At 41.6% G+C, this 27675-nt stretch overlaps 2 protein-coding genes across 3 annotated transcripts in view; one reads left to right on the top strand and one right to left on the bottom strand.

The window, feature by feature from the left end:
* Positions 1–1840: 1840 nt before the first annotated feature.
* Positions 1841–10955, top strand: LOC106573105 (aurora kinase B). The gene is made up of 9 exons (XM_014147808.2): positions 1841–2056; positions 2226–2264; positions 2516–2600; positions 2709–2757; positions 2872–3060; positions 3613–3751; positions 4061–4209; positions 6275–6449; positions 10225–10955. Exons 1-9 carry the CDS (start codon positions 2048–2050, stop codon positions 10396–10398), a joined length of 1008 nt encoding a protein of 335 aa, XP_014003283.1. The 5' UTR covers positions 1841–2047; the 3' UTR covers positions 10399–10955.
* A 5181-nt stretch (positions 10956–16136) lies between these two features.
* The window catches only part of LOC100380854 (cytoskeleton-associated protein 5-A), a 47828-nt gene continuing 36289 nt past the window's right edge, over positions 16137–27675 (bottom strand). For both annotated transcript variants that reach the window (XM_014147806.2, XM_014147807.2), the window contains exons 42-43: positions 17551–17675; positions 16137–17296 (exon numbers count right to left, since the gene is read on the bottom strand). In XM_014147806.2, coding sequence (XP_014003281.2) covers positions 17042–17296; positions 17551–17675 — 380 coding nt within the window. In that variant the 3' untranslated portion in view covers positions 16137–17041. The remainder of the gene's footprint in view (positions 17297–17550; positions 17676–27675) is intronic.

Here is a 27675-nt window from a genome sequence, read left to right as displayed (position 1 = left end):
TAGTACGATTCAATCTTAGTCCCGAATTGACGCTTTGCCTGTTTGATGGTTCGTCGGAGGGTATAGCGGGACTTCTTATAAGTGTCCAGGTAAGAGTCCCGCTTTAGCTCAGTGCAGATGCTGTCTGTAATCCATGGCTTCTGGTTGGGGTATGTACGTACAGTCACTGTGGGGACGACGTCATCAATGTACTTATTGATGAAGCAAGTGATTGATGTGGTGAAAGATCCCAGAACTTATTCCAGTCTGTGCTAGCAAAACAGTCCTGTAGCTTAGCATCTGCGTCATCTGACCACTTCCTTGTTGAGCGAGTCACTGGTACTTCCTGCTTTAGTTTTTGCTTGTAAGCATGAATCAGGAGGATAGAATTATGGTCAGATTTGCCAAATGGGAGAAGGAGACCTTTGTACGCTTCTCTGTGTGTGGAGTAAAGGTGGTCTAGTGTTTTTTGTTTTTGCACATTTAACATACTGGTAGAAATTAGGTAAAACGGATTTAAGTTTCCCCGCATTAAAGTCCCCGGTCACTAGGAGCGCCGCCTCTGGATGAACATTTTCTTCTTTGCTTATGGCCTTATACAGGTCGTTGAGTGCCGTCTTAGTGCCAGCATCGTTTTGTGGTGGTTAATAGACAGCTACGAAAAATATAGATGAAAACTCTCTTGGTAAATAGTGTGGTCTACAGCTTATCATGAGATACTCTACCCCAGGCGCGCAAAAACACCAGCTGTTATTTACAAATAGACCCAGACCGCCACCCCTTGTCTTACCGGAGGCAGCTGTTCTATCTTGCTGATGGACCGAAAACCCAGCCAGCTGTATCTTATCCATGTCGTTGTTCAGCCACGACTCGGTGAAACACAAGATATTATCGTTTTTAATGTCCCGTTGGTAGGATAGTCTTGATGGGAGCTCATCAATTTTGTTATCCAATGATTGTGATGGGGGGTCACCTTGGGGTCATGATAGGGGTTGCACCAAATTATTGATGTATTATAATAATTGATTATGCTTATGTTGTATTAATAGAAGGGGAAGGGCTATAAGATCCCTCCCCCACTACATTTATAGGATCCTGGACTACAGATTAGCTATATATATATATATATATATATATATATATAAAAAATTCTAAATATTCCTTTACCGTACTTCGAAGCATGTCAACCGCTGTTTAAAATCAATTTTTATGCAATTTTTCTCGTAAAAAAGCGATAATATTCCGACCGGGAGTGGTGGTTTTTGTTCAAAGATAAAACATGGAGTCAACTCGTGCACGAGCCTGTGTCTCACAGTACTGTGACCAGCCACTATCCAAACGCGCTACTTTTTTTCAGCCAGAGCCTGCAAAGCCACGATTCAGCTTTTTGCCGCCTTCTGAGAGCCCATGGGAGCCGTAGGAAGTGTCACGTAACAGCAGAGATCCCCTGTATTGGATAGAGATAATCAAGAAGGGCAAGAAATTGTCAGACAGGGCACTTCCTGCATGGAATCTTCTCAGGTTTTGGCCTGCCAAATGAGTTCTGTTATACTCACAGACACCATTCAAACAGTTTTAGAAACTTTGGAGTGTTTTATATCCAAAGCTAATAATTATATGCATATTCTAGTTTCTGGGCAGGAGTAATAATCTGATTAAATCGGGTACATTTTTTATCCGGCCGTGAAAATACTGCCTCCTAGCCATAACAGGATATTGAAGAACATGTATTTCCATTGTTAGAGCGGTCACTCGAATTTCTTGTCAATATATTCTTTGAGAAAACGCAGGCCGATAGGAAGTAAAACGGAAGCGCGTCAGTGCTGAGCTTCTTCTTCTTCGGGGGGGTTCAACGACGGTTGGCATCCAATGTTAATGGTGCATTACTGCCACCAATTGGACGGGTTACTGCTGATCTGACCAATCGACAAGGAGTTATACATTTGGTAGCCAATCACACACGACAACACAGTGTCTTTAAAAGATTGGCGGTCTAAGTAGACAACAGTGTAACGTTTGCTTTCAGAATTATCGTAATAACGTTTTGTTTTATGTCACATACATCAGTATGATGCAGGTAAGAGTTTAATTGTTCATTTATCAAGGTTCTTCCCACATTGCTGTTGTCTCTAGCTAAAGCGTTACTAGCTATCCAGCGTTGTTTGAAAATGGCGTTGGCTAGCTAAAATTAGCTCAATGGTGGAGCTAACTTGAAGTACTTAATAAACTATTCCATCTCTTTGCAGAATAAGGAGAATTGTGATCCTAAAGGGCTACATAGACCGGTAGGTTTCGCCAGAAATATTTTCTCTATTTTTGCTTCCATCCTTTCCATCTGAAATTTGAGCGCGTTGTGTCTAACGTTAACGTAACTAGCAAATAACGTTGGCTAGTTAAGGCTAGATGTCCAACTTAGCTGTCCAGCTAGTTAGGTACCATTTGAATGAATTTATTACGTTCAAATGACAATTCAGAACGTTGTACTGGGAGCTGGAGGCAATTGGGTTTAATCCAGGATATTCTTTCTACACGATAGATGGCAACTCCAATGGTTTCTTTGGGTCCTCAGCGAGTTCAAATGCCCTCTGCACCAGACGCTACAGACAAAAAAGCAATTACAGGTACATTTCTGTAGCTACTATTTTTGCCTGCGGTGTTTCTATAACTTTTCAGATGCCACATCACACCACCACTTCTGTTGCAAAATTCTGTATCCCTATCTCCTTAAGGTCCTGGGAGAGAGCTTGCCAAGTCTTCATCCAGTGCAGCTCTAGCAAAGTAAATAATACATCACCTGACACTAAATGTGTTTAATCTAAAATACCCATTTTCTTGTGTAAAATATTTGTACATTCAAGTTGTGGCTTAGCAACATCTGCTTTCTTTATGCAGGAAATTCACCATCGATGACTTTGACATTGGGCGGCCACTCGGAAAAGGCAAGTTTGGGAACGTTTACCTGGCCCGGGATAAGAAGCTGGACTTCATCGTGGCGTTGAAGGTGCTCTTCAAGTCTCAGATGGAGAAAGAGGGCGTGGAGCACCAGCTCAGGAGGGAGATCGAGATTCAGTCCCACCTTAGGTCAATAGTTTTGCTTCAGACTTTTATCCCATTTTTAAAGGGGTGGTTTCTCAGACACAGATTGAAACATAATACTGGAATGAAATGTATTTTCAATGGATATTTTGTGTCTGGAAAACCAGCCCTTTTGAATGTAGTGGTATGGGTTGATGTTGCCTTACTATGGTGTTTCTGCAGGCAATGTTGTGGCATGTTGATTAACACCAACATTATGTCGAACAATACCAGTATTGTGGCAAGGAAACAAAACAAGGGGATTTAACTTCTTTAGGAAAACAGCCCTGATGTTGGAAACAAACATTATGTTGTCATCCAGAGTCACATTTATTTTCTGAGCTATAGCACAAAATATTTTACATAGTGTGGTCTGCTTTGTTTTAATTTTTGCCATGGAAAAAAAATAGTGCGTCCAAGCCCTAACCAATATCATGCAATGTACTTCATTCAGTTCGCTTTTGAAACTGACCATGAATTCCTTTAGGTCATTGTGTTAATTTCTCAGATTATGGAAAACTCTGAGATTAAATCCTTGTTCTCTCCTCCCTCCTTTAGACACCCCAACATCCTGCACTTCTACAACTACTTTCATGACCGCACCAGGGTCTTCCTAATCCTGGAGTACGCACCGCGGGGGGAGATGTACAAAGAGCTGCAGAAATGTGGTCGCTTTGATGACCAGCGCACTGCTACAGTAAGACAGGCATCAGTGTTGCAGGCTATTTATTTATAATGGTCGACAAGATAATTAACCTATTCTTACTAATCCTTTGTTTTGTTTCACTCTGTATTTTCCCAAGAACACCTCCAATCATAACGTTTTGTAACTGAAAGGTGTTTTTTGGTTTATAGATGCTAAAATAATTAACTTGATATGAATATTCCCTCTATGGACTAGTTTTAGCAGGTAGATTCATGAGGCTGACATGACTGACTTAGCATTTTAAATGCATCACATGTAGTGGTCTGTCGTAATGAATATTTGTAAAATGTTCTTTGTCAGTACATGGAGGAGTTGTCTGATGCGCTGCTGTACTGCCATGAGAGAAAGGTGATCCATCGGGACATCAAGCCTGAGAACCTGCTGCTGGGATTCCGAGGGGAGCTGAAGATAGCAGACTTTGGCTGGTCTGTCCACGCACCATCCCTAAGGTGAGGGAACCCTGAACAGAACCCTCTCCAGCCTGTTTGCCTTCACAGCATTTATTTTTGTTACAATAGCAATTCTGCGCTAATCTACAAATCACCTTGAGTTCCAAATACCTACTCATTATGTGATCAAGCGATTAGTGACGTGATTCTTAGCCTCGACTTGCTCAAATGGATCCCAGCAAAATAAACTGAATGTGACCGTACTCAATATGGCTGTCCCCGACAAATCTTGGTCAACTGAAAGTCGTCTGTTCTTCCGACCAATTGATTTGTCAATTTTAAAATGTTTATTTTTTTTCATAGACAAACTGTTTTTAATAAAATCAACTAAACTCAGCGAAAAAAATAAGTCAACTGCGTTTATTTTCAGCAAACTTAACGTGTAAATATTTGTATGAACAGATTCAACAACTGAGACACGAACTGAACAAGTTCCACAGACGTGACTAACAGAAATTGAATAATGTGTCCCTGAATGGGGGGGGGGGGGGGTCAAAATCTGTCGTTATCTGGTGTGGCCACCAGCTGCTTTAAGTACTGCAGTGCATCTCCTCATGGACTGCACCAGATTTGCCAGTTCTTGCTGTGAGATGTTACCCCACTCTTCCACCAAGGCACCTGCAAGTTCCCTGACATTTCTGGGGGGAATGGCCCTAGCCCTCACCCTCCGATCCAACAGGTCCCAGACGTGCTCAATGGGATTGAGATCTGGTCTTCGCTGGCCATGGCAGAACACTGACGTTCCTGTCCTGCAGGAGATCACGCACAGAATCAGCAGTATGGCTGGTGGCATTGTCATGCTGGAGGGTCATGTCAGGATGAGCCTGCAGGAAGGGTACCACATGAGGGAGGAAATTGTCTTCTCTGTAACGCACAGCATTGAGATTACCTGCAAAGACAACAAGCTCAGTCCGATGACACTGTGACGGACCCTCCACCTCCAAATCGATCCCGCTCCAGTGTACAGGCCTCGGTGTAACGCTCATTCCTTCGATAAACGCGAATCCGACCATCACCCCTGGCGAGACAACCTTGACTTGTCAGTGAAGAGCACTTTTTGCCAGTCCTGTCTGGTCATGTGACGGTGGGTTTGTGCCCATAGGCGACATTGTTGCCGGTGCTGTCTGGTGAGGACCTGCCAAAACCATGACTCGTCAGTGAAGAGCACTTTTTGCCAGTCCTGTCTGGTCCAGCGACAGTGGGTTTGTGCACGTTGTTGCTGGTGATATCTGGTGAGGACCTGCCTTACAACAGGCCTACAAGCCCTCAGTCCAGCCTCTCTCAGCCTATTGCGGACAGTCTGAGCACTGATGGAGGGATTGTGCGTTCCTGGTGTAACTCGGGCAGTTGTTGTTGCCATCCTGTACCTGTCCCGCAGGTGTGATGTTCGAATGTACCAATCCTGTGTTGTTGCACGTGGTCTGCCACTGCGAGGACGATCAGCTGTCCGTCCTGTCTATCTGTAGCGCTGTCTTAGGCGTCTCACAGTACGGACATTGCAATTTATTGCCCTGGCCACATCTGCAGTCCTCATGCCTCTTGCAGCTTGCCTAAGGCATGTTCATGCAGATGAGCAAGGACCCTGGGCATCTTTCCTTTGGTGTTTTTCAGAGTCAGTAGAAAGGCCTCTTTAGTGTTCTAAGTTTTCATAGTTGTGACCTTAATTGCCTACCGTCTGTAAGCTGTTAGTGTCTTAACGACCGTTCCAAAGGTACATAGTCATTAATTGTTTATGGTTCATTGAACAAGCATGGGAAACAGTGTTTAAACCATTTACAATGAAGATCTGTGAAGTTATTTTGATTTTTACGAATTATCTTTGAAAGACAGGGTCCTGAAAAAGGGACTTATCATCTTTTGCTGAGTTTATATATTTGCAACTGCCCGACCAAAAAAAATCTTGCTCCACCAACATTAACCAGTCACATAATTGGGGTCAGCCCTAGTATTCAGTCATTAATTCACTGTGAGGCATGTTTTTCCCTTCATCTTGACGGTCTATTTTGTACATATGGGTCAGTCTAAAAACCCTATCACATATGTATTTGTTGACTTGCCCCTCTAGGCGCCATACAATGTGTGGAACACTGGACTACCTGCCCCCAGAGATGATTGAGGGAAAACCCCATGATGAGAAGGTGGACCTATGGTGCATTGGGGTGCTCTGCTATGAGTGCCTAGTTGGAAAACCCCCGTTTGAAACCGCCAGCAACTCTGAAACGTACAAGCGCATCACAAAGGTTTGCATTTTTAGATTGTCATTAACTTGTTGGCAGAAGCTGCGGATCTGACTTTTCTGGACCCCCCTCTTCCTAACAGCTAAAGATCCCGAAGCTTCTGTGCATGTGCGGGATTCTCTACTTTACACACAATCTCTGCTCTACTCTATCAAGAACCTGCCTTCACATTTCTCACTGTCAATCGTGAACGCTAATTCCGGTGACTCGTTTTACCGGTGACTCGTCCATGCAGCATCTGCATACCAACCATTTGATCTTAATCAATTTCGTGGGGATATGCATTTAGAACTTGAGTTATACAGTGTTTTTGAAGTAGCCTACAGTGTTTTGAATGATGTACAGTGAGCAACCATAGAGTAGCCTGTTCTCTACAAGTAGAGCAGAGACTGCGTAAAGAATCATGCACAGAAGCTTCAGGGCCTTTTTTAGCTGTCTAAATCACTGTGACCATGTATTTTCAATAACAAAAAATATAGTTTTTACTGCTGTTTTCAAAGCTGGTGGACCAAAAACGCTACTTTAAGCTGGACCAAAATGAAAGTATCCACCAGCTTCAAACAGCTGTGAAAATACTTCACAAAAGTTATGGGTGGAGTTAAAAAGTTAAAGTATTTTTTTAATCTGTCTGCATATTTCAATAATTGGGATATGAGGCTACATTGAGATACCTGATGGGTTGGATGATACTTTTCTCATATATCATCTTGAAAAAATGTTATACTTAACTGGAAATCAACCAATCTGCCATTGTTAACATGATGGAAAGGTAAAATCTCCAAATGCAGGTGTGCCAAGAAGACTCAATACTCTAATTGCTGCCAAAGGTGCTTCAACAAAGTACTGAGTAAAGGGTCTGAATATTTAAGTAAATGTGAAGTTTTTATTTTTAATACATTTAGCCAACATTTCTAAACCTGGTTTTGCTTTGTCATTATGGGGTATTGTGTGTATATTAATGAGGGGAAACGATTTAATCACGTTTAGAATAAGGCTGTAACGTAACAAGGTGTAAAAAGTCAAGGGTTCTGAATAATATACAGTTCTGTACAAAGGTTTTAGGCAGGTGTGGAAAAAAATGCTGTAAAGTAAGAATGCTTTCAAAAATAGACATAGATGATATTAATTAAATGCATTGAGTGAACAAATCTAAATCAAATCCATATTTGGTGTGACCACCCTTTGTCTTCAAAACAGCAAAAAGGTACACTTGCACAAAGTCGGGGATTTTGTAGGCATATAGTCAGGTGTGATTTAAACCATTATATCAAACCGGTGCTAATGATCATCAATATGTAGGTTGAAACACAATCATTAACTGAAACGGCTGTGTAGGAGGACTAAAACAGGTTGAGGAACAGCCAAACAAGGTGAGGCAAGCTCTTTTAAAGAAGCACAAAGAAACAGGCAGCGTTGAGGGCCATAGACAGTGGTCGGCCAAGGAAACTTACTGCAGCAGATGAGACATCATGCTTGCTTCCCTTCGCAATTGGAAGATGTCCAGCAGTGCCATCAGCTCAGAATTGCCAGAAAACAGTGGGACCCTACTGTCCAGAGGAGTCTGGTCAGAAGTGGTCTTCATGGAAGACATGCAGCCAAAAAGCCATATCACCAATGTGGAAACAAGGCCAAGCGACTCAACTATGCACGAAAACACAGGAACTGGGATGCAGAAAAATGGCAGCAGGTGCTCTGGCCTGATGAGTCAATTTGAAATAGTTCGGCAAACAAACTGCCTTCTGCTACAGCCAAAGGGCTAGAGAGTGGTACACGAATAAGTGTCTGCCGGCAACAGTGAAGCATGGTGGAGGTTCTTTGCAAGTTTGGGGCTGCATTTCTGTTTACATACACCGTAGCCAAATACATTTAAACTCAGTTTTTCACAATTCCTGACATTTAATCCTAGTAAACAATCCCTGTCTTAGGTCAGTTAGGATCACCACTTTATTTTAGGAATGTGAAATGTCAGAATGGAGATTTTATTTCAGCTTTTGTTTCTTTCATCACATTCCCAGTGGGTCAGAAGTTTACATACACTCAATTAGTATTTGGTAGCATTGCCTTTAAATTGTTTAACCTGGGTCAAACTATTTCGGGTAGCCTTCCACAAGCTTCCCACAATAAGTTGGGTGAATTTTGGCCCATTCCTCCTGACAGAGCTGGTGTAACTGAGACAGGTTTGTAGGCCTCCATGCCCGCACACGCTTTTTCAGTTCTGCCCACATTTTCTATGGGCTTGAGGTCAGGGCTTTGTGGTGGCCACTCCAATACCTTGACTTTGTTGTCCTTAAGTCATTTTGCCACAACTTTGGAAGTATGCTTGGGGTCATTGTCCATTTGGAAGACCCATTTGCGACCAAGCTTTAACGTCCTGACTGATGTCTTGATGTTTCTTCAATATATCCACATCATTTTACTTCCTCATGATGCCATCTATTTTGTGAAGTGCACCAGTCCCTCCTGCAGCAAAGCACCCCCACAACATGCTGCTGCCACCCCCGTGCTTCAGGGTTGGGATGGTGTTCTTCGGCTTGCAAGTTTCCTCCAAACATAACGATGGTCATTATGGCTGACCAGTTCTATTTTTGTTTCATCAGACTAGAGGACATTTCTCCAAAAAGTACGATCTTTGACCCCATGTGCAGTTGCAAACCGTAGTCTGGCTTTTTTTTTATGGCGGTTTTGGAGCAGTGGCTTCTTCCTTGCTGAGCGGCCTTTCAGGTTGTCGATATAGGACTCCTTTTACTGTGGATACAGATACTTTTGTACCTGTTTCCTCCAGCATCTTCACAAGGTCCTTTGCTGTTCTGGGATTGATTTGCACTTTTTGCACCAAGTACGTTCATCTGTAGGAGACAGAACGTGTCTCCTTCCTGAGCGGTATGACAACTGCGTGGTCCCATGGTGTTTGTACAGCTGAACATGGTACCTTCAGGCGTTTGGAAATTGCTCCCAAGGATGAACCAGACTTATGGAGGTCTACAATTGTTTTTCTGAGGTCTTGGCTGATTTCTTTTGATTTTCCCATGATGTCAAGCGAAGAGGCACTGAGTTTGAAGGTAGGCCTTGAAATACAGGTACACCTCCAATTGACTCAAATGATGTCAATTAGCCTATCAGAAGCTTCTAAAGCCATGACACAATTTTCTGGAATTTTCCAAGCTGTTCAAACGCACAGTCAACTTAGTGTATGTAAACTTCTGACCCACTGGAATTGTGACAGATTATTTCACTGTGTCTGAACAATTACGTGTCATGCACAAAGTAGATGTCTTAACCGACTTGCTAAAGCTATAGTTTAACAAATGTGTGGAGTGGTTGGAAAAACGAGTTTTAATGACTCCAACCTATAAACTTCTGACTTCAACTGTATGTATGAAAGATATTTAATGGTACAATGATTCCTACACTAGCAATTTAGCAACCAGGAAATTACTGATTTCCACTAGGGGAAACAACCACAAAGTCAACAGCTTTCCCAGTTTGACCACTGATACCTTGAGAGAAATCAATAGGCGAATATCACCGCCAATCACAACACTGGAGGATAAGTTGTACTCTGAAACGCCATCATTCCACTATTAGTGCCAGAGATATTGACATTTTCTGAAATTGCAATGCAAAAATTCAATGTGTAGCACTTAAGTATCTGCTAGATAGAAAATGCTTTTATGCAACCTAGTTGTAATTTATTCAGAGAATGATTGATCAATTCATCCAGAAACCAATGCATAGGTATGAACAGTGATTAATGACATCTCCTTCCTCCATGTCTCAGGTGGACCTGCAGTTCCCCAAAGTGGTGTCTGACGGGGCTCGGGACCTGATCTCTAAGCTGCTCCGCCACAGCCCCACCAAGCGGCTGCCGCTGCGGAATGTAATTGCCCACCCATGGGTGAAAAACAACTCACGGCGGGTCCTACCTCCTGCCTTTCCGCTCAAGAAACCCTAAAGTCAGTTGTTCCAGCCTGTTACAAACTGCCAAGAAACTGTAAAAGCACCATAGAGACAAATATATTCACGGTTCCAGTCTGCCTTCTACCTGAGTGGGGGACTGTCTTGCACTGCTGATTGGGAGGGACTATGGTGATGGATGTTTTTTTGGTCTTTTTTTCCTTCTCCACTTTCAAGGGTTTCATACTTTTTGTTTGCCCGGACAGTCTTCAACCATGAGGTTTAAAAGGGTCTTTTAACTTCTAATTTCATTAATTTATAAGATCTGTCAAATCTGAGGTTTGGGGGGGAGAGTTTGTGAAAACCTGAACTAGATTACTGTCATTTATATTATAAGGCTGCCCTCTACTGGTAGAAATGAGGAAGGCCATTGAGAATAAGGATGATGCCTTTTAGAATTCTTAAATGGATTTCAAGAAGAGTATGTCTGTTTACTAACTGAAGTCTTCTCAGTTTTTGTACAGCATGTATGTAACGTCCTCTACAAACAAAGTTTATGTATCTGAAATTTCCATGTGCAACTGTTTTGAAATAAAAAAATCATCCAAAATGTGAGTACCTTGAACTCTCCAGCCTAATGTTTGACTTCACAGCAATTTGTGGCGCAATATGTGTTTGAGATGGTACAAAAGTGTGGCAAGGATTAATTGAAGTTATGAATTTTAGCAGGTAAAATTGCATATCTTACCACCTTGGAAAGGCTGGTCATGGATCACATCAACAGCATCCCCCCGGATACCCTAGACCCACTCCAATTCGCATACCGCCCAACAGATCCAAAGATGACACAATCTCAATCGCACTCCACACTGCCCTTCCCCACCTGGACAAAAGGAACAATGTGAGAACCTCCTCTGCAACTGGGTCCTGGACTTCCTGATGGGACCGCCGGTGCCCCCTGTATATAGCCCCGTTATTTTACTGCTGCTCTTTAATTTTTGTATTTTATTTAAACATTCTTTTTATATATAGGTACACCTGTTTTTTGTATACGATTAGATTTTTTTAAAATAGTGAACGGGAACATTACATTGCAGCTTTTCAAAGCACCCATACGTGTGGCTCAGTTGGTAGAGCATGGTGTTTGCAATGCCAGGGTTGTGGGTTCGATTCCCACGGGGGACCAGCATGGAGAAAAAAATGTGTGAAATGTATGCATTCACTACTGTAAGTCGCTCTGGATAAGAGCGTCTGCTAAATGACTAAAATGTAAATGTATTGCGGACAAGTTTGATACTGGTGTGCAGATCAGTAGATTGACTGCAGTTTGTAGGATGGTCGAGGAACCCCAGGATTTTGTGGGTCATGTTAGCAATAAACAATGAAGCGCAGCTCTGTCACTGCTTTAAATAAGCCTGTGGCCTCAAATCTCACATCTGTGCCATATGCACGAGAAGACTCGATTTCACGACTGACAGTGGCGAGGTGGCCAGTCCATTGCTGATCAAGAAGTATTTTAAGTTTTTCCCCAGTGTACTGTGCAGCCACCATGGGCTTCCTAAAGAAATTATACAGAGCTACACGCACTGAAAAAGTCCTCTATCGCCTTCTCAGTTCCTCAGACATAGCGTGCACCCCAACCAAATGGAGACCTTCAACCAGGCGCTACAAAAGGCCTGCTTTCTCCCACTTAAAATGAGGCTCAGGAAAATGTTCTTGCCTGCTGAAATCCCCCCCCCAAAGATAACATTGAAAGATCCATATAAATGTTTTTATCTACAATTAAATTAGAAACTGAACATAGCAGTCACTCTCCTCCAAAAAACTGGTATTTCTTTTCTCATGATAACATCTTTGTATTTGAAAAGACAATCGACTCCTCCTTCAGAACAAACACATTCAGCAAACTGGGAAAACATTTTGATGGGCATTTCAGTCTTCCCCAACAAAATGATGTTACACTTAAGATTCTAATTCGCAAGTATACAACGTCACAGCTATAATATAATTTGACAGTTCTGTTTTGCCATTTAGTCAGTATACTTTCAGTAGGTTAATTGTGCATTACTTATACTCTCATACTTACTTTCAAGGCAAAGATCCCACAAGAAGTAACAGCTTGTTGGCATGGGTGAGGAAGGATACCACAAGCCCATCTGGAGATATTACACCCCTTCTCTCTCAGGAATGATCTGAACATTATGTTAATAAAAGTACAGCATTTTGAAACACTTTATTGATTACAATATAGAGATTAATAACAGTATAGCATTTCAAAGACTTTGATTCCATTGTAAAAAATAATATTAAAAGCAGTTTTACCTTGTCACCCCCCGGCATCCTCTTATCTTTCTGGCACTTTCCCCCATTGGGTCCAGGAACAGAGCCCTCTTTTGGGATGGCAGCATAGCCTTTCAAGTTTAGACAGATACACACATTCACACACAAATATATACATATTTTACACACGTGTATTATATTCTGTATTAGGTATGTATTTCTTAGTTCTTAGTACTGCCTTAGCGGCTCTTACCGTCACAGTCCAGTGGTTGTGTTCATTGATGATGCCAATAATGTACTTGTACATCATTGGATCAATCTGAATTTTAAAAGAGCAGTTGCTTGAGTTCAAAATCTGTCAAATATAATATTATGAGAATAATCCAACCAACCTTAAGTTTTGATTTCTTGCTCCCCTAAATGCCAGTCATTTCAAAGGTGTCAGTGTAGAAAGCTTGCTCGGTTGACTGCCTGTTAAAATTCCGCACCAGATGGAACATGTAGGCATTGATGGTCTGACAGAAAAAAAGAAAGACGATGAAGGTAAATCTGTTGCATAGAAAAACAACAATTTAGGTTTTCCTTATACAGAGATTAATCACACACACAGTGTTTACATATACTGTATGTGCAATACAGTCTTACCTCACTTTCCAGATCCATATTTGGACCAGTTCTGTGAAGATCCTGATAAAAGATTTATATGGGCCGATTCTAGACAACAGCACATATACATATTTTCCTCCCCAAGCCTCTGCAACACCTGGACAAATTTACCTGTAAGTGTACTGAGATATATAAATGGATCAACCTGACAAGATTACATACATGCATTTGTTTATATCAGTAGCTGCTGCTGGTGTGGTGGCTGAGGAGGTGGAGGCCGCTGGTGTGGTGGCTGTGGAAGCAGCACCTGCTGGTGTGGTGGTTGTGGAGGCTGCACCTGCTGGTGTGGTGGCTGTGGAGGTGTAGTGGCGGTGGAGGCTGCACCTGCTGGTGTGGTGGTTGTGGAGGCTGCACCTGCTGGTGTGGTGGCTGTGGAGGCTGCACCTGCTGGTGTGGTGGCTGTGGAGGTGTAGGCTGTTGGTGTTGTGGCTGTGGAGGCTGCACCTGCTGGTGTAGTGGTTGTTGAGGTGGAGGCCACTGGTGTGGTGGCTGTGGAGGCTGCACCTGCTGGTATGTTTTGCTCGATAAAGTTCATATTTATATCCAAAAACCCCATTTTACATTGGCGTGTAATGTTCAGAAATGTTTTGCCTCCCAAAACTTCCGGTGCATGAGCACATCAATTTACAGAAATACTCATCATAAACGTTGATAAAATATTCAACTGTTATTCAAAGAATTATAGATGCAACCGCTGTCAGATTTCAAAAAAACTTTACAGCGAAAGCACATTTTGCATCAATCTGAGTACAGCGTTCAGACACAAAACCAAACCTGCCATTTTGTGGAGTCAACAAAACTCAGAAATAATATAAATATTCACTTACCTTTGATGATCTTCATCGGAATGCACTCCCAGGAATCCCAGTTCCCCAATAAATGTTCATTTGTTTCGGTAAAGTCCATATATATGTCCAAATACCTCCTTTTTGTTCGCACATTCGGTCAAGTACTCCAAATGTGCTGTGCATGCGCATTAAGTTCAGACGAAAAGTCAAAAAAGTTATATTACAGTTCGTAGAAACATGTCAAACGATGTATAGAATCAATCTTTAGGATGTTTTTATCATAAATCTTCCATAATATTCCAACCGGACAAGACCTTTGTCTTCAAAAAAGAAAAGGAACATAGCTAACTCTCATGTGAGCGCGCGCCACTGAGCTCGTCATTTTCTCACTCATCTACTTCCAGGGGCTCTTATTCTCTCCCTATTCACAGTAGAAGCATGAAACAACGTTCTAAAGACTTGACATCTAGTGGAAGCCTTAGGGTTCATTTTGCACTTCCTAAGTCATTGTACACTGGATAGGGAATCACTTGAAAAACTACAAACCTCAGATTTCCACACTTCCTGGTTGGATTTTTCTCAGGTGTTTGCCTGCCATATGAGTTCTGTTATACTCACAGACATCATTCAAACAGTTTTAGAAACTTCAGTGTTTTCTATCCAAATCTACTAATAATATGCATATCCTACCTTCTGAGCCTGAGTAGCAGGCAGTTTACTACGGGCACGCCTTTCATCCGGACGTCAAAATACTGCCCGCTACCCTAGATAAGTTAAATGTTCAATTTGATCCATGTTTTCCTGCATGTGTATGCCACATCTTCCATTATCAATTGGCCTTTTTAGAATACTTTATGGAGTAGAAAAATAGCTTGTCAGATGTCTAAAATGGTTTGTGTCCTTTCGGCAGTTTATCATCTTGAGACACTACCACAGATTGTATATTTATGTACACAAATGCAATTTATGTATTTGCCTTTGTAACCAATGAACTGAAGTTCTGAAATGCCTTAATATAAATGTACCGTAATTTCCGGACTATTAAGCGCACCTGAATATAAGCCGCACCCACTGAATTAAAAAAAAATATTATTTTGAACATAAATAAGCCACACGTCTATAAGCCGCAGGTGCGCCTACCGGTACATTGAAACAAATGAACTTTACACAGGCTTTAACGAAACACGGCTTGTAACAAAAAGAAATAGGCTTAAACGAAACACGGCTTGTAACAAAAATAAATAGGCTTTAACGAAACACGGCTTGTAACAAAAAATACAAAATTAGCAGTAAACAGTAGCCTACCAAGAAAGTCATTGGTCACCATCTTCCTTCTCCTGTGCACTGAAACCACTGAAACCATCTCCTTCGGTGTCGGAGTTGAATAGCCTCAGAATTGCTTCATCTGATATTGGATCGTTTTCATTGTCGCTCTCGTCACTTTCATCCGGAGGCAAATCCCCGCTGAGCCCTCTCCAACACGCAGCAGTTCAGCCTTTCGAAACCCGTTGATGATAGTGGATTTTTTGACAATGCTCCACGCTGTCTGGACCCACTGGTAGACTTGACCATAAGTTGCTCTTCGCATGCAGCCCGTTTTAGTGAAGGATTTCTCCCCACTTGTCATCCAAGCCTCCCGCTGAACACGGAGCGCCACCTTAAATGCACAATTTACACTGATGTCGAGTGGCTGCAAATGCTTTGTTGTACCCCCAGGAATCAGGGTGACAAAATGACTACCGTAATCAGAATGATGGGAAGTTTGAGAGAGCTCGATTTAATCTAAACAGTAAACAAAAATAGTTGTTCGGCAATTTTATTGGTCTACTGAAAGCTTCATGCCGCCCAAAAACTGAGCACGTCACAGAATGTGTTTTTTTGGAGAAAAAAAATTTGAAAGCGGGAAAAATCCATATATTAGCCGCGTCATTGTTTAAGCCGCGAGGTTCAAAGCCTGGGAAAAAAGTTGCAGTTTATAGTCTGGAAATTACAGTATATCACTCAACATGTGGTGCAGTGATGTGTTCAATCAAGCAAGAATAAAATGCAGAACGTATCAACATTAGTTTGTTAAAAAAACAACTTTATTGCCATTTCACTATCGATTATACACTTAAAACCCATAAGGGCAACAATTTAAGACTACTTCCATTTGAATTAAATACAAAAACAATGCATCAGAATTAGCGACATTCTGCTACAGTATGCAAGATGGGAGTATTATTAAACCAATATGACTTAAGCATATTTTAGTAATGCAAACTTTATTACAAAAACAATTACTTCATGCCATGCTCTTTGCTTTACTTTGAGAACAGAATCAAGCCTTCAAGTTTTACAAGTCTTAACTTCATAGATGGAAAAGCAAAATTGCAAGTTTAGCAAACAGTGGTATGAACTGACACGGCCTGGAAACAGGGTTGGGGTCAATTCCAGAAAACTGACATTCCAATTCCTACTCAGATTTTCCTAAATGCTTCTCTATGAGGAAACATTTGTTTTTTTGTTTACTTCTAGAAATAACTGAATTAAAATGGAATTCACCCCAACCCTGCTTGGAGGCCCAGAGAAGAGACATGTTATGGTTTGACTATGAAATTCAAAACCTTAAAAAAGAAAAAAAAGGCTAGATTAAGTTACACATATTACAGCATTCTGCACATGGAAACTGTACACTATAACCCTAACTTGACACTTAAAAGCGTTGAGTGGTTAGCATCCATGAGTATATACACACACAATTGTGCCACGATACTCAACAAAAAAATTGTCCACTTGCAGAATATTATACAATGAGACAGGTGCTTTTTAAATTTACACGAAGAGGGGGTTAACCAGAAAAAGAAAGCCAGGATAAGAGCAGGGTTTTGGGGTGGGTAAAGCCAAGGCTTGGTGGGTATTGGGTCGAGGGTTGGGGCTGGCTAACACATTGGATAGACTGGGTATAGAGATGGGGTCAGGGGTCGTTTATTGGCGGTTGCTCTTTATCCGTTCCAGCCTCTTCTTGAGGTCGTCGAGGTTGGCGGAGGGGGACGAGCATCGAGTGGGGCTGTGGGAGTGGGACTGCTCCTGCTGGAAGTGGGACTCTCGGGACTCTTTGAGCTGAGACAGTTTGCTTTGGAGCATGTCTGTGGAGGAGGCCACCGAGGGCTTGGACAGAAGGGACGTGATGGGACGCATCAGTCCACTGTCCCCCTCCTCCTGCTGCAACAGCTGAGCCTGCTATTAGGATGGAGAAGAGAAGAGAGGAGAAGGAGGAGAAAATGAGGGACGGGAAAGAGAACAGGCGATCAGCTTTCAAATTAATTTAAAGTAAGTAAGCCAAGAAACGATGCTACATCACTGTGGGTATGACAAGCTATAATATAATGGGGACACTCATTAATACAGCAAGTATTGAAATTCTACATCAACATCATAATATGAATGTGAAATTGTAAGCCAAGTGGCACCAATGTGATCAACATTAAACTAACCCTGGAGTTGTTTTCCAGTCCTTGTCTCTGTCTCAGAATCTTCAGTCTCTCGTAGTACACTGCAGGTTTCATCTCCTCTCCATTCAGAGGCACTGAGCCAGAGTCAAGGCCATGTTGGGGAATCACTGTAACAGAGAAACATTTAACTTCAACAGAACTCTTCACAGCAACTGAAGCGCTTTTCAAATCAGTCCAGCACATGCATATACAGTAATATCAATGAATGCATTCGTCAAGTATTCAAACCCCTTGACTTTTTCCACTTCAATCAAATCAAATTTTATTGGTCACATACACATGGTTAGCAGATGTTAATGTGAGTGTAGCAAAATGCTTGTGCTTCTAGTTCTGACAGTGAAGTAACATCTAACAAGTAATCTAACAATTTCCCAACAACTACCTAATACACACAAATCTAAAGGGGTGAATGAGAATATGTACATATAAGTATTAGGATGAGCGATGGCCAAATAGCATAAGCCAGGTGCAATGGATGGTATAAAATACAGTATATACATGTGATATGAGTAGTGTAAGATATGTAAACATTACAGTGGCATTATTTAAAGTGGCATTGCTTAAAGTGACTAGTGATCCATATTTGTAATTTTTTGTACCTTTTATTTAACGAGGCAAGTCAGTTAAGAAGAAATTCTTATTTACAATGACGGCCTACCGGGGAACAATGGGTCAACTGCCTTGTTCAGGGACAGAATGACAGATTTTTTACCTTTAGGTTATTGGCCCAACGCTCTAACCACTAGGTTACCTGCCGCCCATATATTAAAGTTATTAGTGATTGGGTCTCAATGTAGGCAGCAGCCTCTCTGAGTTAGTCATTGCTGTTTAGCAGTTTGATGGTCTTGAGATTGAAAAACAGCTTCTATCTCTCGGTCCCAGCTTTGATGCACCTGTACTGACCTCGCCTTCTGGATGATAGTGGTGTGAACAGGCAGTGGCTCTGGTGGTTGTTGTCCTTTATGATCTTTTTGGCCTTCCTATGACATTAAGTGCTGTAGGTGTCATGGAGGGCAGGTAATTTGCTCCCGGTGATGCATTGTGCAGACCACACCGCCCTCCGGAGAGCCTTGCGGTTGAGGGCGGTGCAGTTGCCATACCAGGCTGTGATACAGCCCGACAGGATGCTCTCGATTGTGCATCTGTAAAAGTTTGTCAGGGTTTTGGGTGACAAGCCAAATTTCTTCAGCCTCCTGAGGTTGAAGAGGCGCTATTGCGCCTTCACCACACTGTCTGTGTGGGTGGACCATTTCAGATTGTCTGATGTGTACGCCCAAGAACTTTCACCTTCTCCACTGCTGTCCCTTTGATGTGGATAGGGGGGGTGCTCTCTCTGCTCTTTCCTGAAGTCCACGATCATCTCCTTTGTTTTGTTGACATTGAGTGAAAGGTTGTTTTCCTGATACCACACTCCGAGTGCCCTCACCTCCTCCCTGTAGGCTGTCTCGTCGTTGTTGGTGATCAAGCCAACTACTGCTGTGTCGTCTGCAAACTTGATGATTGAGTTGGAGGCGTGCATGGCCACGCAGTTGTGGGTGAACAGGGAGTACAGGAGAGGGCTGAGCACACAGCCTTGTGGGGCCCCAGTGTTGAGGGTCAGCGAAGTGGAGATGTTTCCTACCTTCATCACTTGGGGGTGGCCCGTCAGAAAGTCCAGGACTCAGTTGCACAGGGTGGGGTTGAGACCCAGGGCCTCCAGCTTGATGATGAGCTTGGAGGGTACTAAGGTGTTGAATGCTGAGCTGTAGTCAATGAACAGCATTCTTACATAGGTATTATTTTTGTCCAGATGGGATAGGGCAGTATGCAGTGTGATGCGATTATGTCGTCTGTAGACCTGTTGGGGCAGTATGCAAACTGAAGTGGGTCTAGGGTGGCCGGTAAGGTGGCGGTGATGTGATCTTTGCCTTCTTGGGTACAGGAACAATGGTAGCGATCTTGAAGCATGTGGGGACAACAGACTGGGATAGGGAGCGATTGAATATATCCGTAAACACACCAGCCAGCTGGTCTGCACATGCTCTGAGGACATGGTTAGGGTTGCTGTCTGGGTTAACAAGTTTAAAATGTTTTACTCACGCCAGCCACGGAGAAGGAGAGGAGGCGCAGTCTTTGTTAGCGAGCCGCGACGGTGGCACTGTATTATCCTCAAAGCGAGCAAAGAAGGTGTTTAGTCTGTCTGGAAGCGTGACGTAGCTGTTTTTGTAGTCCGTGATTTCCTGTAGACCCTGCCACATACGTCTCGTGTCTGAGCCGTTGAATTGCGACCACACCTTGTCCCTGTACTGGCATTTCGCTTGTTTGATTGCATTGCGGAGGGAACAACTACACTGTTTATATCCAGACCTCTTTCTATGGTTAAATGCAGTGGATCGCGCTTTCAGTTTTGCGCAAATGCCGCCATCCATCAACGGTTTCTGGTTAGGGTAGGTTTTAATTGTCACATCTCCAACGCACTTCTTTATAAACGCACTCACCGAGTCAGTGTATAGGTCAATGTTGTTCTCTGATGCTGACCGGAACTTAATCCAATCCGTGTGATCAAAACAATCTTGAAGCGTGGCTTCCGATTGGTCAGACCAGCGTCACTGGTACATCCTGCTTGAGTTTCTGCCTATAAGACGGAACAAGCAAGATGGCGTTGTGGTTGGATTTGTCGAAGGGAGGGCTTTGTATGCATCGCGGAAGTTAGAGTCGCAGTGATCGAGAGTATTAGCCCTGCTAGTCATGCAATCAATATGCTGATAGAATTTAGGTAGCCTTGTTCTCAAATTTGCTTTGTTAAAATCCCCAGCTTCAATAAATGCAGCCTCTAGATATATGGTTTCCAGTTTACAGAGTCCATTGAAGTTCCTTGAGGGCCGTCTTGGTGTTCACTTGAGGGGGAATGTACACAGCTGTGACTATAACTGACGAGAATTCTCTTGGTAGGTAAAATGGCCAGCATTTGATTGTAAGGAATTCTAGGTCGGGTGAGCAGAAGGACTTGAGTTCCTGTATGTTGTCATGATTACACCATGGGTTTTTAATCATGAAGCATACACCCCCGCCCTTCCTCTTCCCTGAGAGGTGTTTATCCCCGTCGGCGCGATGCATGGAGAAGCCCCGATGGCTGAACCGATTCCGACAACATATCCCGAAAGAGCCATGTTTCCGTGAAACAGAGAACGTTACAATCTCTGATGTCTCTCTGGAAGGCAACCCATGCTCGAATTTCGTCTACCTTGTTGTCGAGTAGTATACTCGGGAGCCGTGAGCTATGTGCACATCTACGGAGTCTGACCAGGAGGCCGCTCTGTCTGCGGCGGAGTTTTGTTGGGTGCCAAGAGAGAGAATGCCAAGAGTATGCAAAGCTGTCATCAAGGCAAAGGGTGGCTACTTTGAAGAATCTAAAAGATTTTGATTTGTTTAACACTTTTTTGGTTACTACATGATTCCATGTGTTATTTCAGTTTGTCTTCACTATTATGTTACAATGTAGAAAATAGTAAAAATAAAGAAAAACCCTTGAATGACTTCCTTTAAAAAGTTGACCTCATGCCACGACCGTTAGTGGTAGATGGTGGCATTCTGTCATTAATTTTCGTAAATTAATTGAGGTGTTTTCAGTCTGAGAGTCTTCTCTGGCACTAGAGTCCTGCATCAGGCAACAGCAGCAAACTGTTGGTGGTCCTGGAGTTAAGCGAGAACTTGGGAAAATACAATGAGGGAGTTACACTTGACATGTGGACTGACGATTTTCGAAAAATAGGCATGGTAGGCTTTTGGTTTCTCTCCCTCTAAAAACAGAAATAAGTTAGTCTAAATAACAAACTGGCTTCATTTACAAATTAGTAAGAATGTCTCACCCCATGTTCAAAAATGGCCCTTTCCCCTTAATTTCAGATTACAACTGCTCTCTTTCGGTTATTTGAAAAAAAATGTCCAAAATATCGTTATTTTTTAAACAATCCATAGAAAGTTGGTTGCAATTTGAGTTTAATCCATCAGACAATACAGAACAAATAATTCAACAAATATTGTGGTTAAACTCAAATATACTAATTGATTAAAAAAATAACTAGCAATTGGATCCTTTAACAAGTGGAAGGGGGAAAAAGTAAGGAATTAAAGACCAAAATTGGTTAAAGAAAATTGTGATACATAAAAATGTATTCCAGTTTCATTAAAGGACAAAAAAAGACAGCTGTGCCATATAGGATTGCAAAATAGTTATAGATTTGATGTACCGATTCCATGGCACACGGTTCATGAATTGACACGCAATTGTCCGTTTATTATAACCTACTGCAAGCCTAAAACCTTTGGGACCTGTGATACCTGGAAGTGACATCTGATGAAGAGAATCAAAGGTAATGGATTATTTACATAGTATTTTCGATTTTAGATCTCCCCAACATGACGTCTAGTCTGTATCGCAACGCGTATTTTTCTGGGCGCAGTGCTCAGATTATTGCAAAGTGTGATTTCCCAGTAAGGTTATTTTTAAATCTGGCAAGTTGATTGCGTTCAAGAGATGTAAATCTATAATTCTTTAAATGACAATATAATATTTTACCAATGTTTTCTAATTTTAATTATTTAATTTGTGACGCTGACTTGACTGCCGGTTATTGGAGGGAAACGATTTCCTCAACATCAATGCCATAGTAAAACGCTGTTTTTGGATATAAATATGAACTTGATAGAACTAAAAATGCATGCATTGTCTAACATAATGTCCTAGGAGTGTCATCTGATGGAGATTGTAAAAGGTTAGTGCATCATTTTAGCTGGTTTTATGGTTTTGGTGACCCTGTCTTTGAATTGACAAAACATTACACACAACTCTTGTAAATGTACTGTCCTAACATACTCTAAATTTATGCTTTCGCCGTAAAACCTTTTTGAAATCGTAAAACGTGGTTAGATTAAGGAGATGTTTATCTTTCAAAGGGTGTAAAATAGTTGTATGTTTGAAAAATTTGAATTTTGACATTTATTTGGATTCAAATTTGCCGCTCTTGAAATGCACCTGCTGTTGATGGAGTGCACCACGGGTGGCACGCTAGCGTCCCACCTAGCCCATAGAGGTTAACCTTCTGAATTAATGATTATATTGAAGATATGAGTTCCCGAGAGCCAATCTGTTATCCAACAATTATTATTTTAATTATTAACCCTGCATTATAATTATATAAAAGCCCCTTAGATATTCTCTGTAAGTTTTTACATTTCTAAATCAATATCACAGACCAGATTTTCCCTAACGAAAAATGCCCCTTAGATATTAATTTAGAATCCGCCAATCCTCTAAATTTAATTAGGATCTACAAGGACATTTTATTGATCTGCAAGTATTTTCATTTAGTGCCGCCTCTTAATGAGTTCCGAGTCATACCAATTATTATTGGATTATTCACCATGGCAACCACTTAGTATAAAACTGAAAATTGTGCGTTTATTTTTTTAAATTGAATTCAATAATATATTTGTACCACTGTAGATGCTGTGGTTTTATTTACAGTAGTGATGAACAGCTGGAGGTATTTTGTTTTTCACAAGCGTAGCAGGCTGTGAATCCAGAAAACAACATTTCCATGATGGGCTATTAGCAGGACAATAGACCCTTCAACCTTTATAAAAGGATTGTCTAATAGCTCGGCTACTGTAGGTGTGAAAAACAATCCCCCCAATTTGCAATGTATTAAGTACTCTAAAGTTTTACATTTCTAACTCCAAACCTCATGCAAACGCAACATGTCAAATCAAGCATATACTGTACAGTATTTTTTCATCAACATCTTTATGCTTTTGTTAATAAAATAATGATCAAAATACCTTTTCAAAATGCAGATGTTTATTTCAACTATCAGCAGGACAACAGGGAAAAAATATCACTGAATGACAGCGCATGGGGAATGGTCTTGATAAATCATTCAGATTTTTATTTGGAAATGTTAGGATTATTTTGCTCTTCACTCGCAGTCACTTAGTAGCTTAGGCCTACTCCCGACCGGTTCCGTTGTGCAGCGCCATATTTTCCTAACGGAAACACTTAGGCCTACATCGACTACAGTAAGAAATGTCATAATATTAATAGAAACACCATAATATTAATCAAATTGATTAACCTCTTACATCTAGACGTTCCGCTAGCGGAACACCTGCTCCAATATCCAATGATAGGCGTGGCGCAAATTACAAATTCCTCAAAAATACAAAAACTTAAATTTTTCAAACATATGACTATTTCACAGCATTTTAAAGACAAGACTCTCCTTTATCTAACCACACTGTCCGATTTCAAAAAGGCTTTACAGCGAAAGCAAAACATTAGATTATGTCAGCAGAGTACCAAGCCAGAAATAATCAGACACCCATTTTTCAAGCTAGCATATAATGTCACAAAAAACAAAACCACAGCTAAATGCAGCACTAACCTTTGATGATCTTCATCAGATGACAACCCTAGGACATTATGTTATACAATGCATGCATGTTTTGTTCAATCAAGTTCATATTTATATCAAAAACCAGCTTTTTACATTAGCATGTGACGTTCAGAACTAGCATACCCCCCGCAAACATCCGGTGAATTTACTAAATTACTCACGATAAACGTTCACAAAAAACATAAATTATTTTAAGAATTATAGATACAGAACTCCTCTATGCACTCGATATGTCCGATTTTAAAATAGCTTTTTGGTGAAAGCACATTTTGCAATATTCTCAGTAGATAGCCCAGCCATCACGGCTAGCCATTTAGACACCGACCAAGTTTAGCCCTGATCAAACTCCGATTTACTATTAAAAAAGTTACATTACCTTTGTTGTCTTCGTCAGAATGCACTCCCAGGACTGCTACTTCAATAACAAATGTTGGTTTGGTCCAAAATAATCCATCGTTATATCCGAATAGCGGCGTTTTGTTCGTGCGTTCCAGACACTATCCGAAATGGTAAAGAAGGGTCGCGCACATGGCGCAATTCGTGACAAAAAATTCTAAATATTCCATTACCGTACTTCGAAGCATGTCAACCACTGTTTAAAATCAATTTTTATGCCATTTTTCTCGTAGAAAAGCGATAATATTCCGACCGGGAATCTCCTTTTCGGCAAACAGAGGGAAAAAAAATCAAAGACGGGGGCGGCCAGGTCACGCGCCTAAGCCCACAGTCCCTTGATCGGCCACTTGAGAAAGGCGATAATGTGTTTCAGCCTGGGGCTGGGATGACGACATTCAGGTTTTTCCCGGGCTCTGAGCGCCTATGGACGACGTAGGAAGTGTCACGTTAGAGCAGAGATCCTTAGTAAAAGATAGAGATGGCAAAGAAGTTCCAGAAATGGTCAGACAGGCCACTTCCTGTAAAGGAATCTCTCAGGTTTTGACCTGCCATTTGAGTTCTGTTATACTCACAGACACCATTCAAACAGTTTTAGAAACTTTAGGGTGTTTTCTATCCATATATAATAAGTATATGCATATTCTAGTTACTGGGTAGGATTAGTAACCAGATTAAATCGGGTACGTTTTTTATCCAGCCGTGAAAATACTGCCCCCTAGCCATAAGAGGTTAAGCTACAGAAAGAGATACATTCTCTGAGGGCAGAGATACGGGCGACAGCTGATGCATTGGCGGAGAGTCAGGCGGCATTGGCGGAGAGTCAGGCGGCATTGGCGGAGAGTCAGGCGGCATTGGCGGAGAGTCAGGCGGCATTGGCGGAGAGTCAGGCGGCATTGGCGGAGAGTCAGGCGGCATTGGCGGAGAGTCAGGCGGCATTGGCGGAGAGTCAGGCGGCATTGGCGGAGAGTCAGGCGGAGGACGCGTTGAAGAGAGCGAGGAAAGAGAGAGTTACAATCCATGCCAGGCACACCTGTGAGCTCTCTAACTCCACCTCCTGTTTGTGAACTCTGCAAACAACGTGTCCTTGATGGGCCAGAAGCCATCCACCCTTGATGGGCTATCAGTAGGACAATCGTCTCTTGCCGAGTTTAGGGACTTTAAATGTACAGTATTAAATGGGGGTTTGCGAGGCATGTCACTTCTCCCATATCTTTTGCATAGCCCACCAAATGCACTGTTTTTTAACCACATCTCGATGGATCCATAACAAATTACTATGGGAATAAATATCACTGAGTGACAGTATGAGGACTGGTCTTTATAAATCAATCAGATTTTTTATGTGGCAATGTAAGGATTATTTTGGTCTTCACTTGCAGTCAGTAGCCTAGGCCTCCTCCTGACCGGTTAGGTTGTACAGTGCCATATTTTCCTAACAGAAAACGCTCAATTAAAATTGCTTTAGCCGTGATTGAAAAATTAATCAATGCTCCCTTTGTCATTTAGTTTTAAAACTAAAATGCTTGACTGCATTTAAAGACATGGATGACTTGTATGCTGTGTGATGACGTGCACAAATGAATTGATTTATGTACTGTATATTTAAAGTAAGACATTTATGCCAATAAGTAAGTTACACTAAAACAGCTACAGTAACAAAAGCATTTTCTTGGAATAGAAACATGTTGTACAGTGCCATATCTTCCTAATGGAAACCCTTAGGCCTACAGTACATCGGCGACAGTAAGAAATGCATTTTTGGAAATAGAAAAAACAATATTCAAATGAATTAAGCTACATTTTAATTGTATAAAAGCCCCTTAGATATTAATTTAGAATCCGCTAAATTGAATTAGATCTAAAAGGCCATTTTATTGATCTGCCACTATTTTCATTTAGAGATTCCGGTAAACTCTGTGTCCTACCAATTATTATTGGATTATTCACCATGGCAACCAACAAAATGTATTTCTTAGTTAGGTTGGCTTTTGTGGAGATCAGACTGTTTTCATTTGTGCTTTTTTGACCAAATGTAAGTCAGAACAAATACTTATTTCACTTTCATAATATTCCTGTTGCTATATGTAAATACAAGAAATGTGTATGTAGTGGGTTAACTTTCTTCACCACTTCTCTTACCATTTTGTACAATTGTGTGATTAGCCTACAAGTTGGTCAAACTGTAATGTTAATTCTTTTGAGAGGAATTATGGTGTGTTATTTCTCTCTTATTGTCAATTGTGCATAGAGACGGTTGACATTAGTGTTTAATGTAATATTGTTTATTTGATTTACATTGTAGTAATGTTCGATTTCTTTTATTCTGTTTCTCTCTGTACACAGACCACATGTATACTCTGCTTCATCATTAAACACCTAGACTGGGCTTCTGTGTCTGTCATCACTCTTTGACCAGAGTGCAGTCCGGTATCTGTTTACTCCCAGTGGCCGATCCACACATTAGAGAGCACCAGACTCCGTTTTAATAATATACAGTGGCAAGAAAAGTATCTCAATCGGGTTGAGGTCAGGACTCTGACTGGGCCACTCCAGAAGGCGTATTTTCTTCTGTTGAAGCCATTCCGTTGTTGATTTACTTCTGTATTTTGGGTCGTTGTCCTATTGCATCACCAAACTTCTGTTGAGCTTCAATTGGCGGACAGATAGCCTAACATTCTACTGTAAAATGTCTTGATAAACTCAGTAGACTATAGCAAGCTGTCCAGGCCTTGAGGCAGCAAAGCCATGATGCTCCCTCCACTATACTTTACAGTTGGGATGAGGTTGATGTTGGTGTGCCTTTTTTTATCCACACATAGTGTTGTGTGTTCCTTCCAAACAACTCAACTGTAGTTTCATCTCTCTACAGAATATTTTGCCAGTAGCGCTGTGGAACATCCAGGTGTACTTTTGCAAACTCCAGACATGCAGCAATGTTTTTTTTGGACAGCAGTGGCTCCTCCCATGAACACCATTCTTGTTTAGTGTTTTACGTATCGTAGACTCGTCAACAGACGTTAGCATGTTCCAGAGATTTCTGTAAGGCTTTAGCTGACACTAGGATTCTTCTTAACCTCACTGAGCATTCTGCGCTCTTGCAGTCATCTTTGCAAGACGGCCATTCCTAGGGAGGGTAGCAACAGTGCTTAACTTTCTCCATTTATAGACAATTTGTCTTAGTGTGGACTAATGAACATCAAGGCTTTTAGAGATACATTTGTAACCCTTTCCAGCTTTATGCAAGTGCACAATTCTTAATCTTAGGTCTTCTGAGATC

Source organism: Salmo salar, chromosome ssa16 (genome assembly GCF_905237065.1).
Source record: "Salmo salar chromosome ssa16, Ssal_v3.1, whole genome shotgun sequence".
Lineage (NCBI taxonomy): Eukaryota > Metazoa > Chordata > Actinopteri > Salmoniformes > Salmonidae > Salmo > Salmo salar.
This window is presented reverse-complemented; position numbering and strand designations above follow the sequence as displayed.

Bases quoted from the DNA above. Each gene is read 5' to 3' on its own strand.
- LOC106573105 (XM_014147808.2), top strand. The intron at 2,265-2,515 runs GTAGGTTTCGCC...TCTACACGATAG, and splicing joins CTAAAGGGCTACATAGACCG to ATGGCAACTCCAATGGTTTC. The intron at 3,752-4,060 runs GTAAGACAGGCA...GTTCTTTGTCAG, and splicing joins ATGACCAGCGCACTGCTACA to TACATGGAGGAGTTGTCTGA.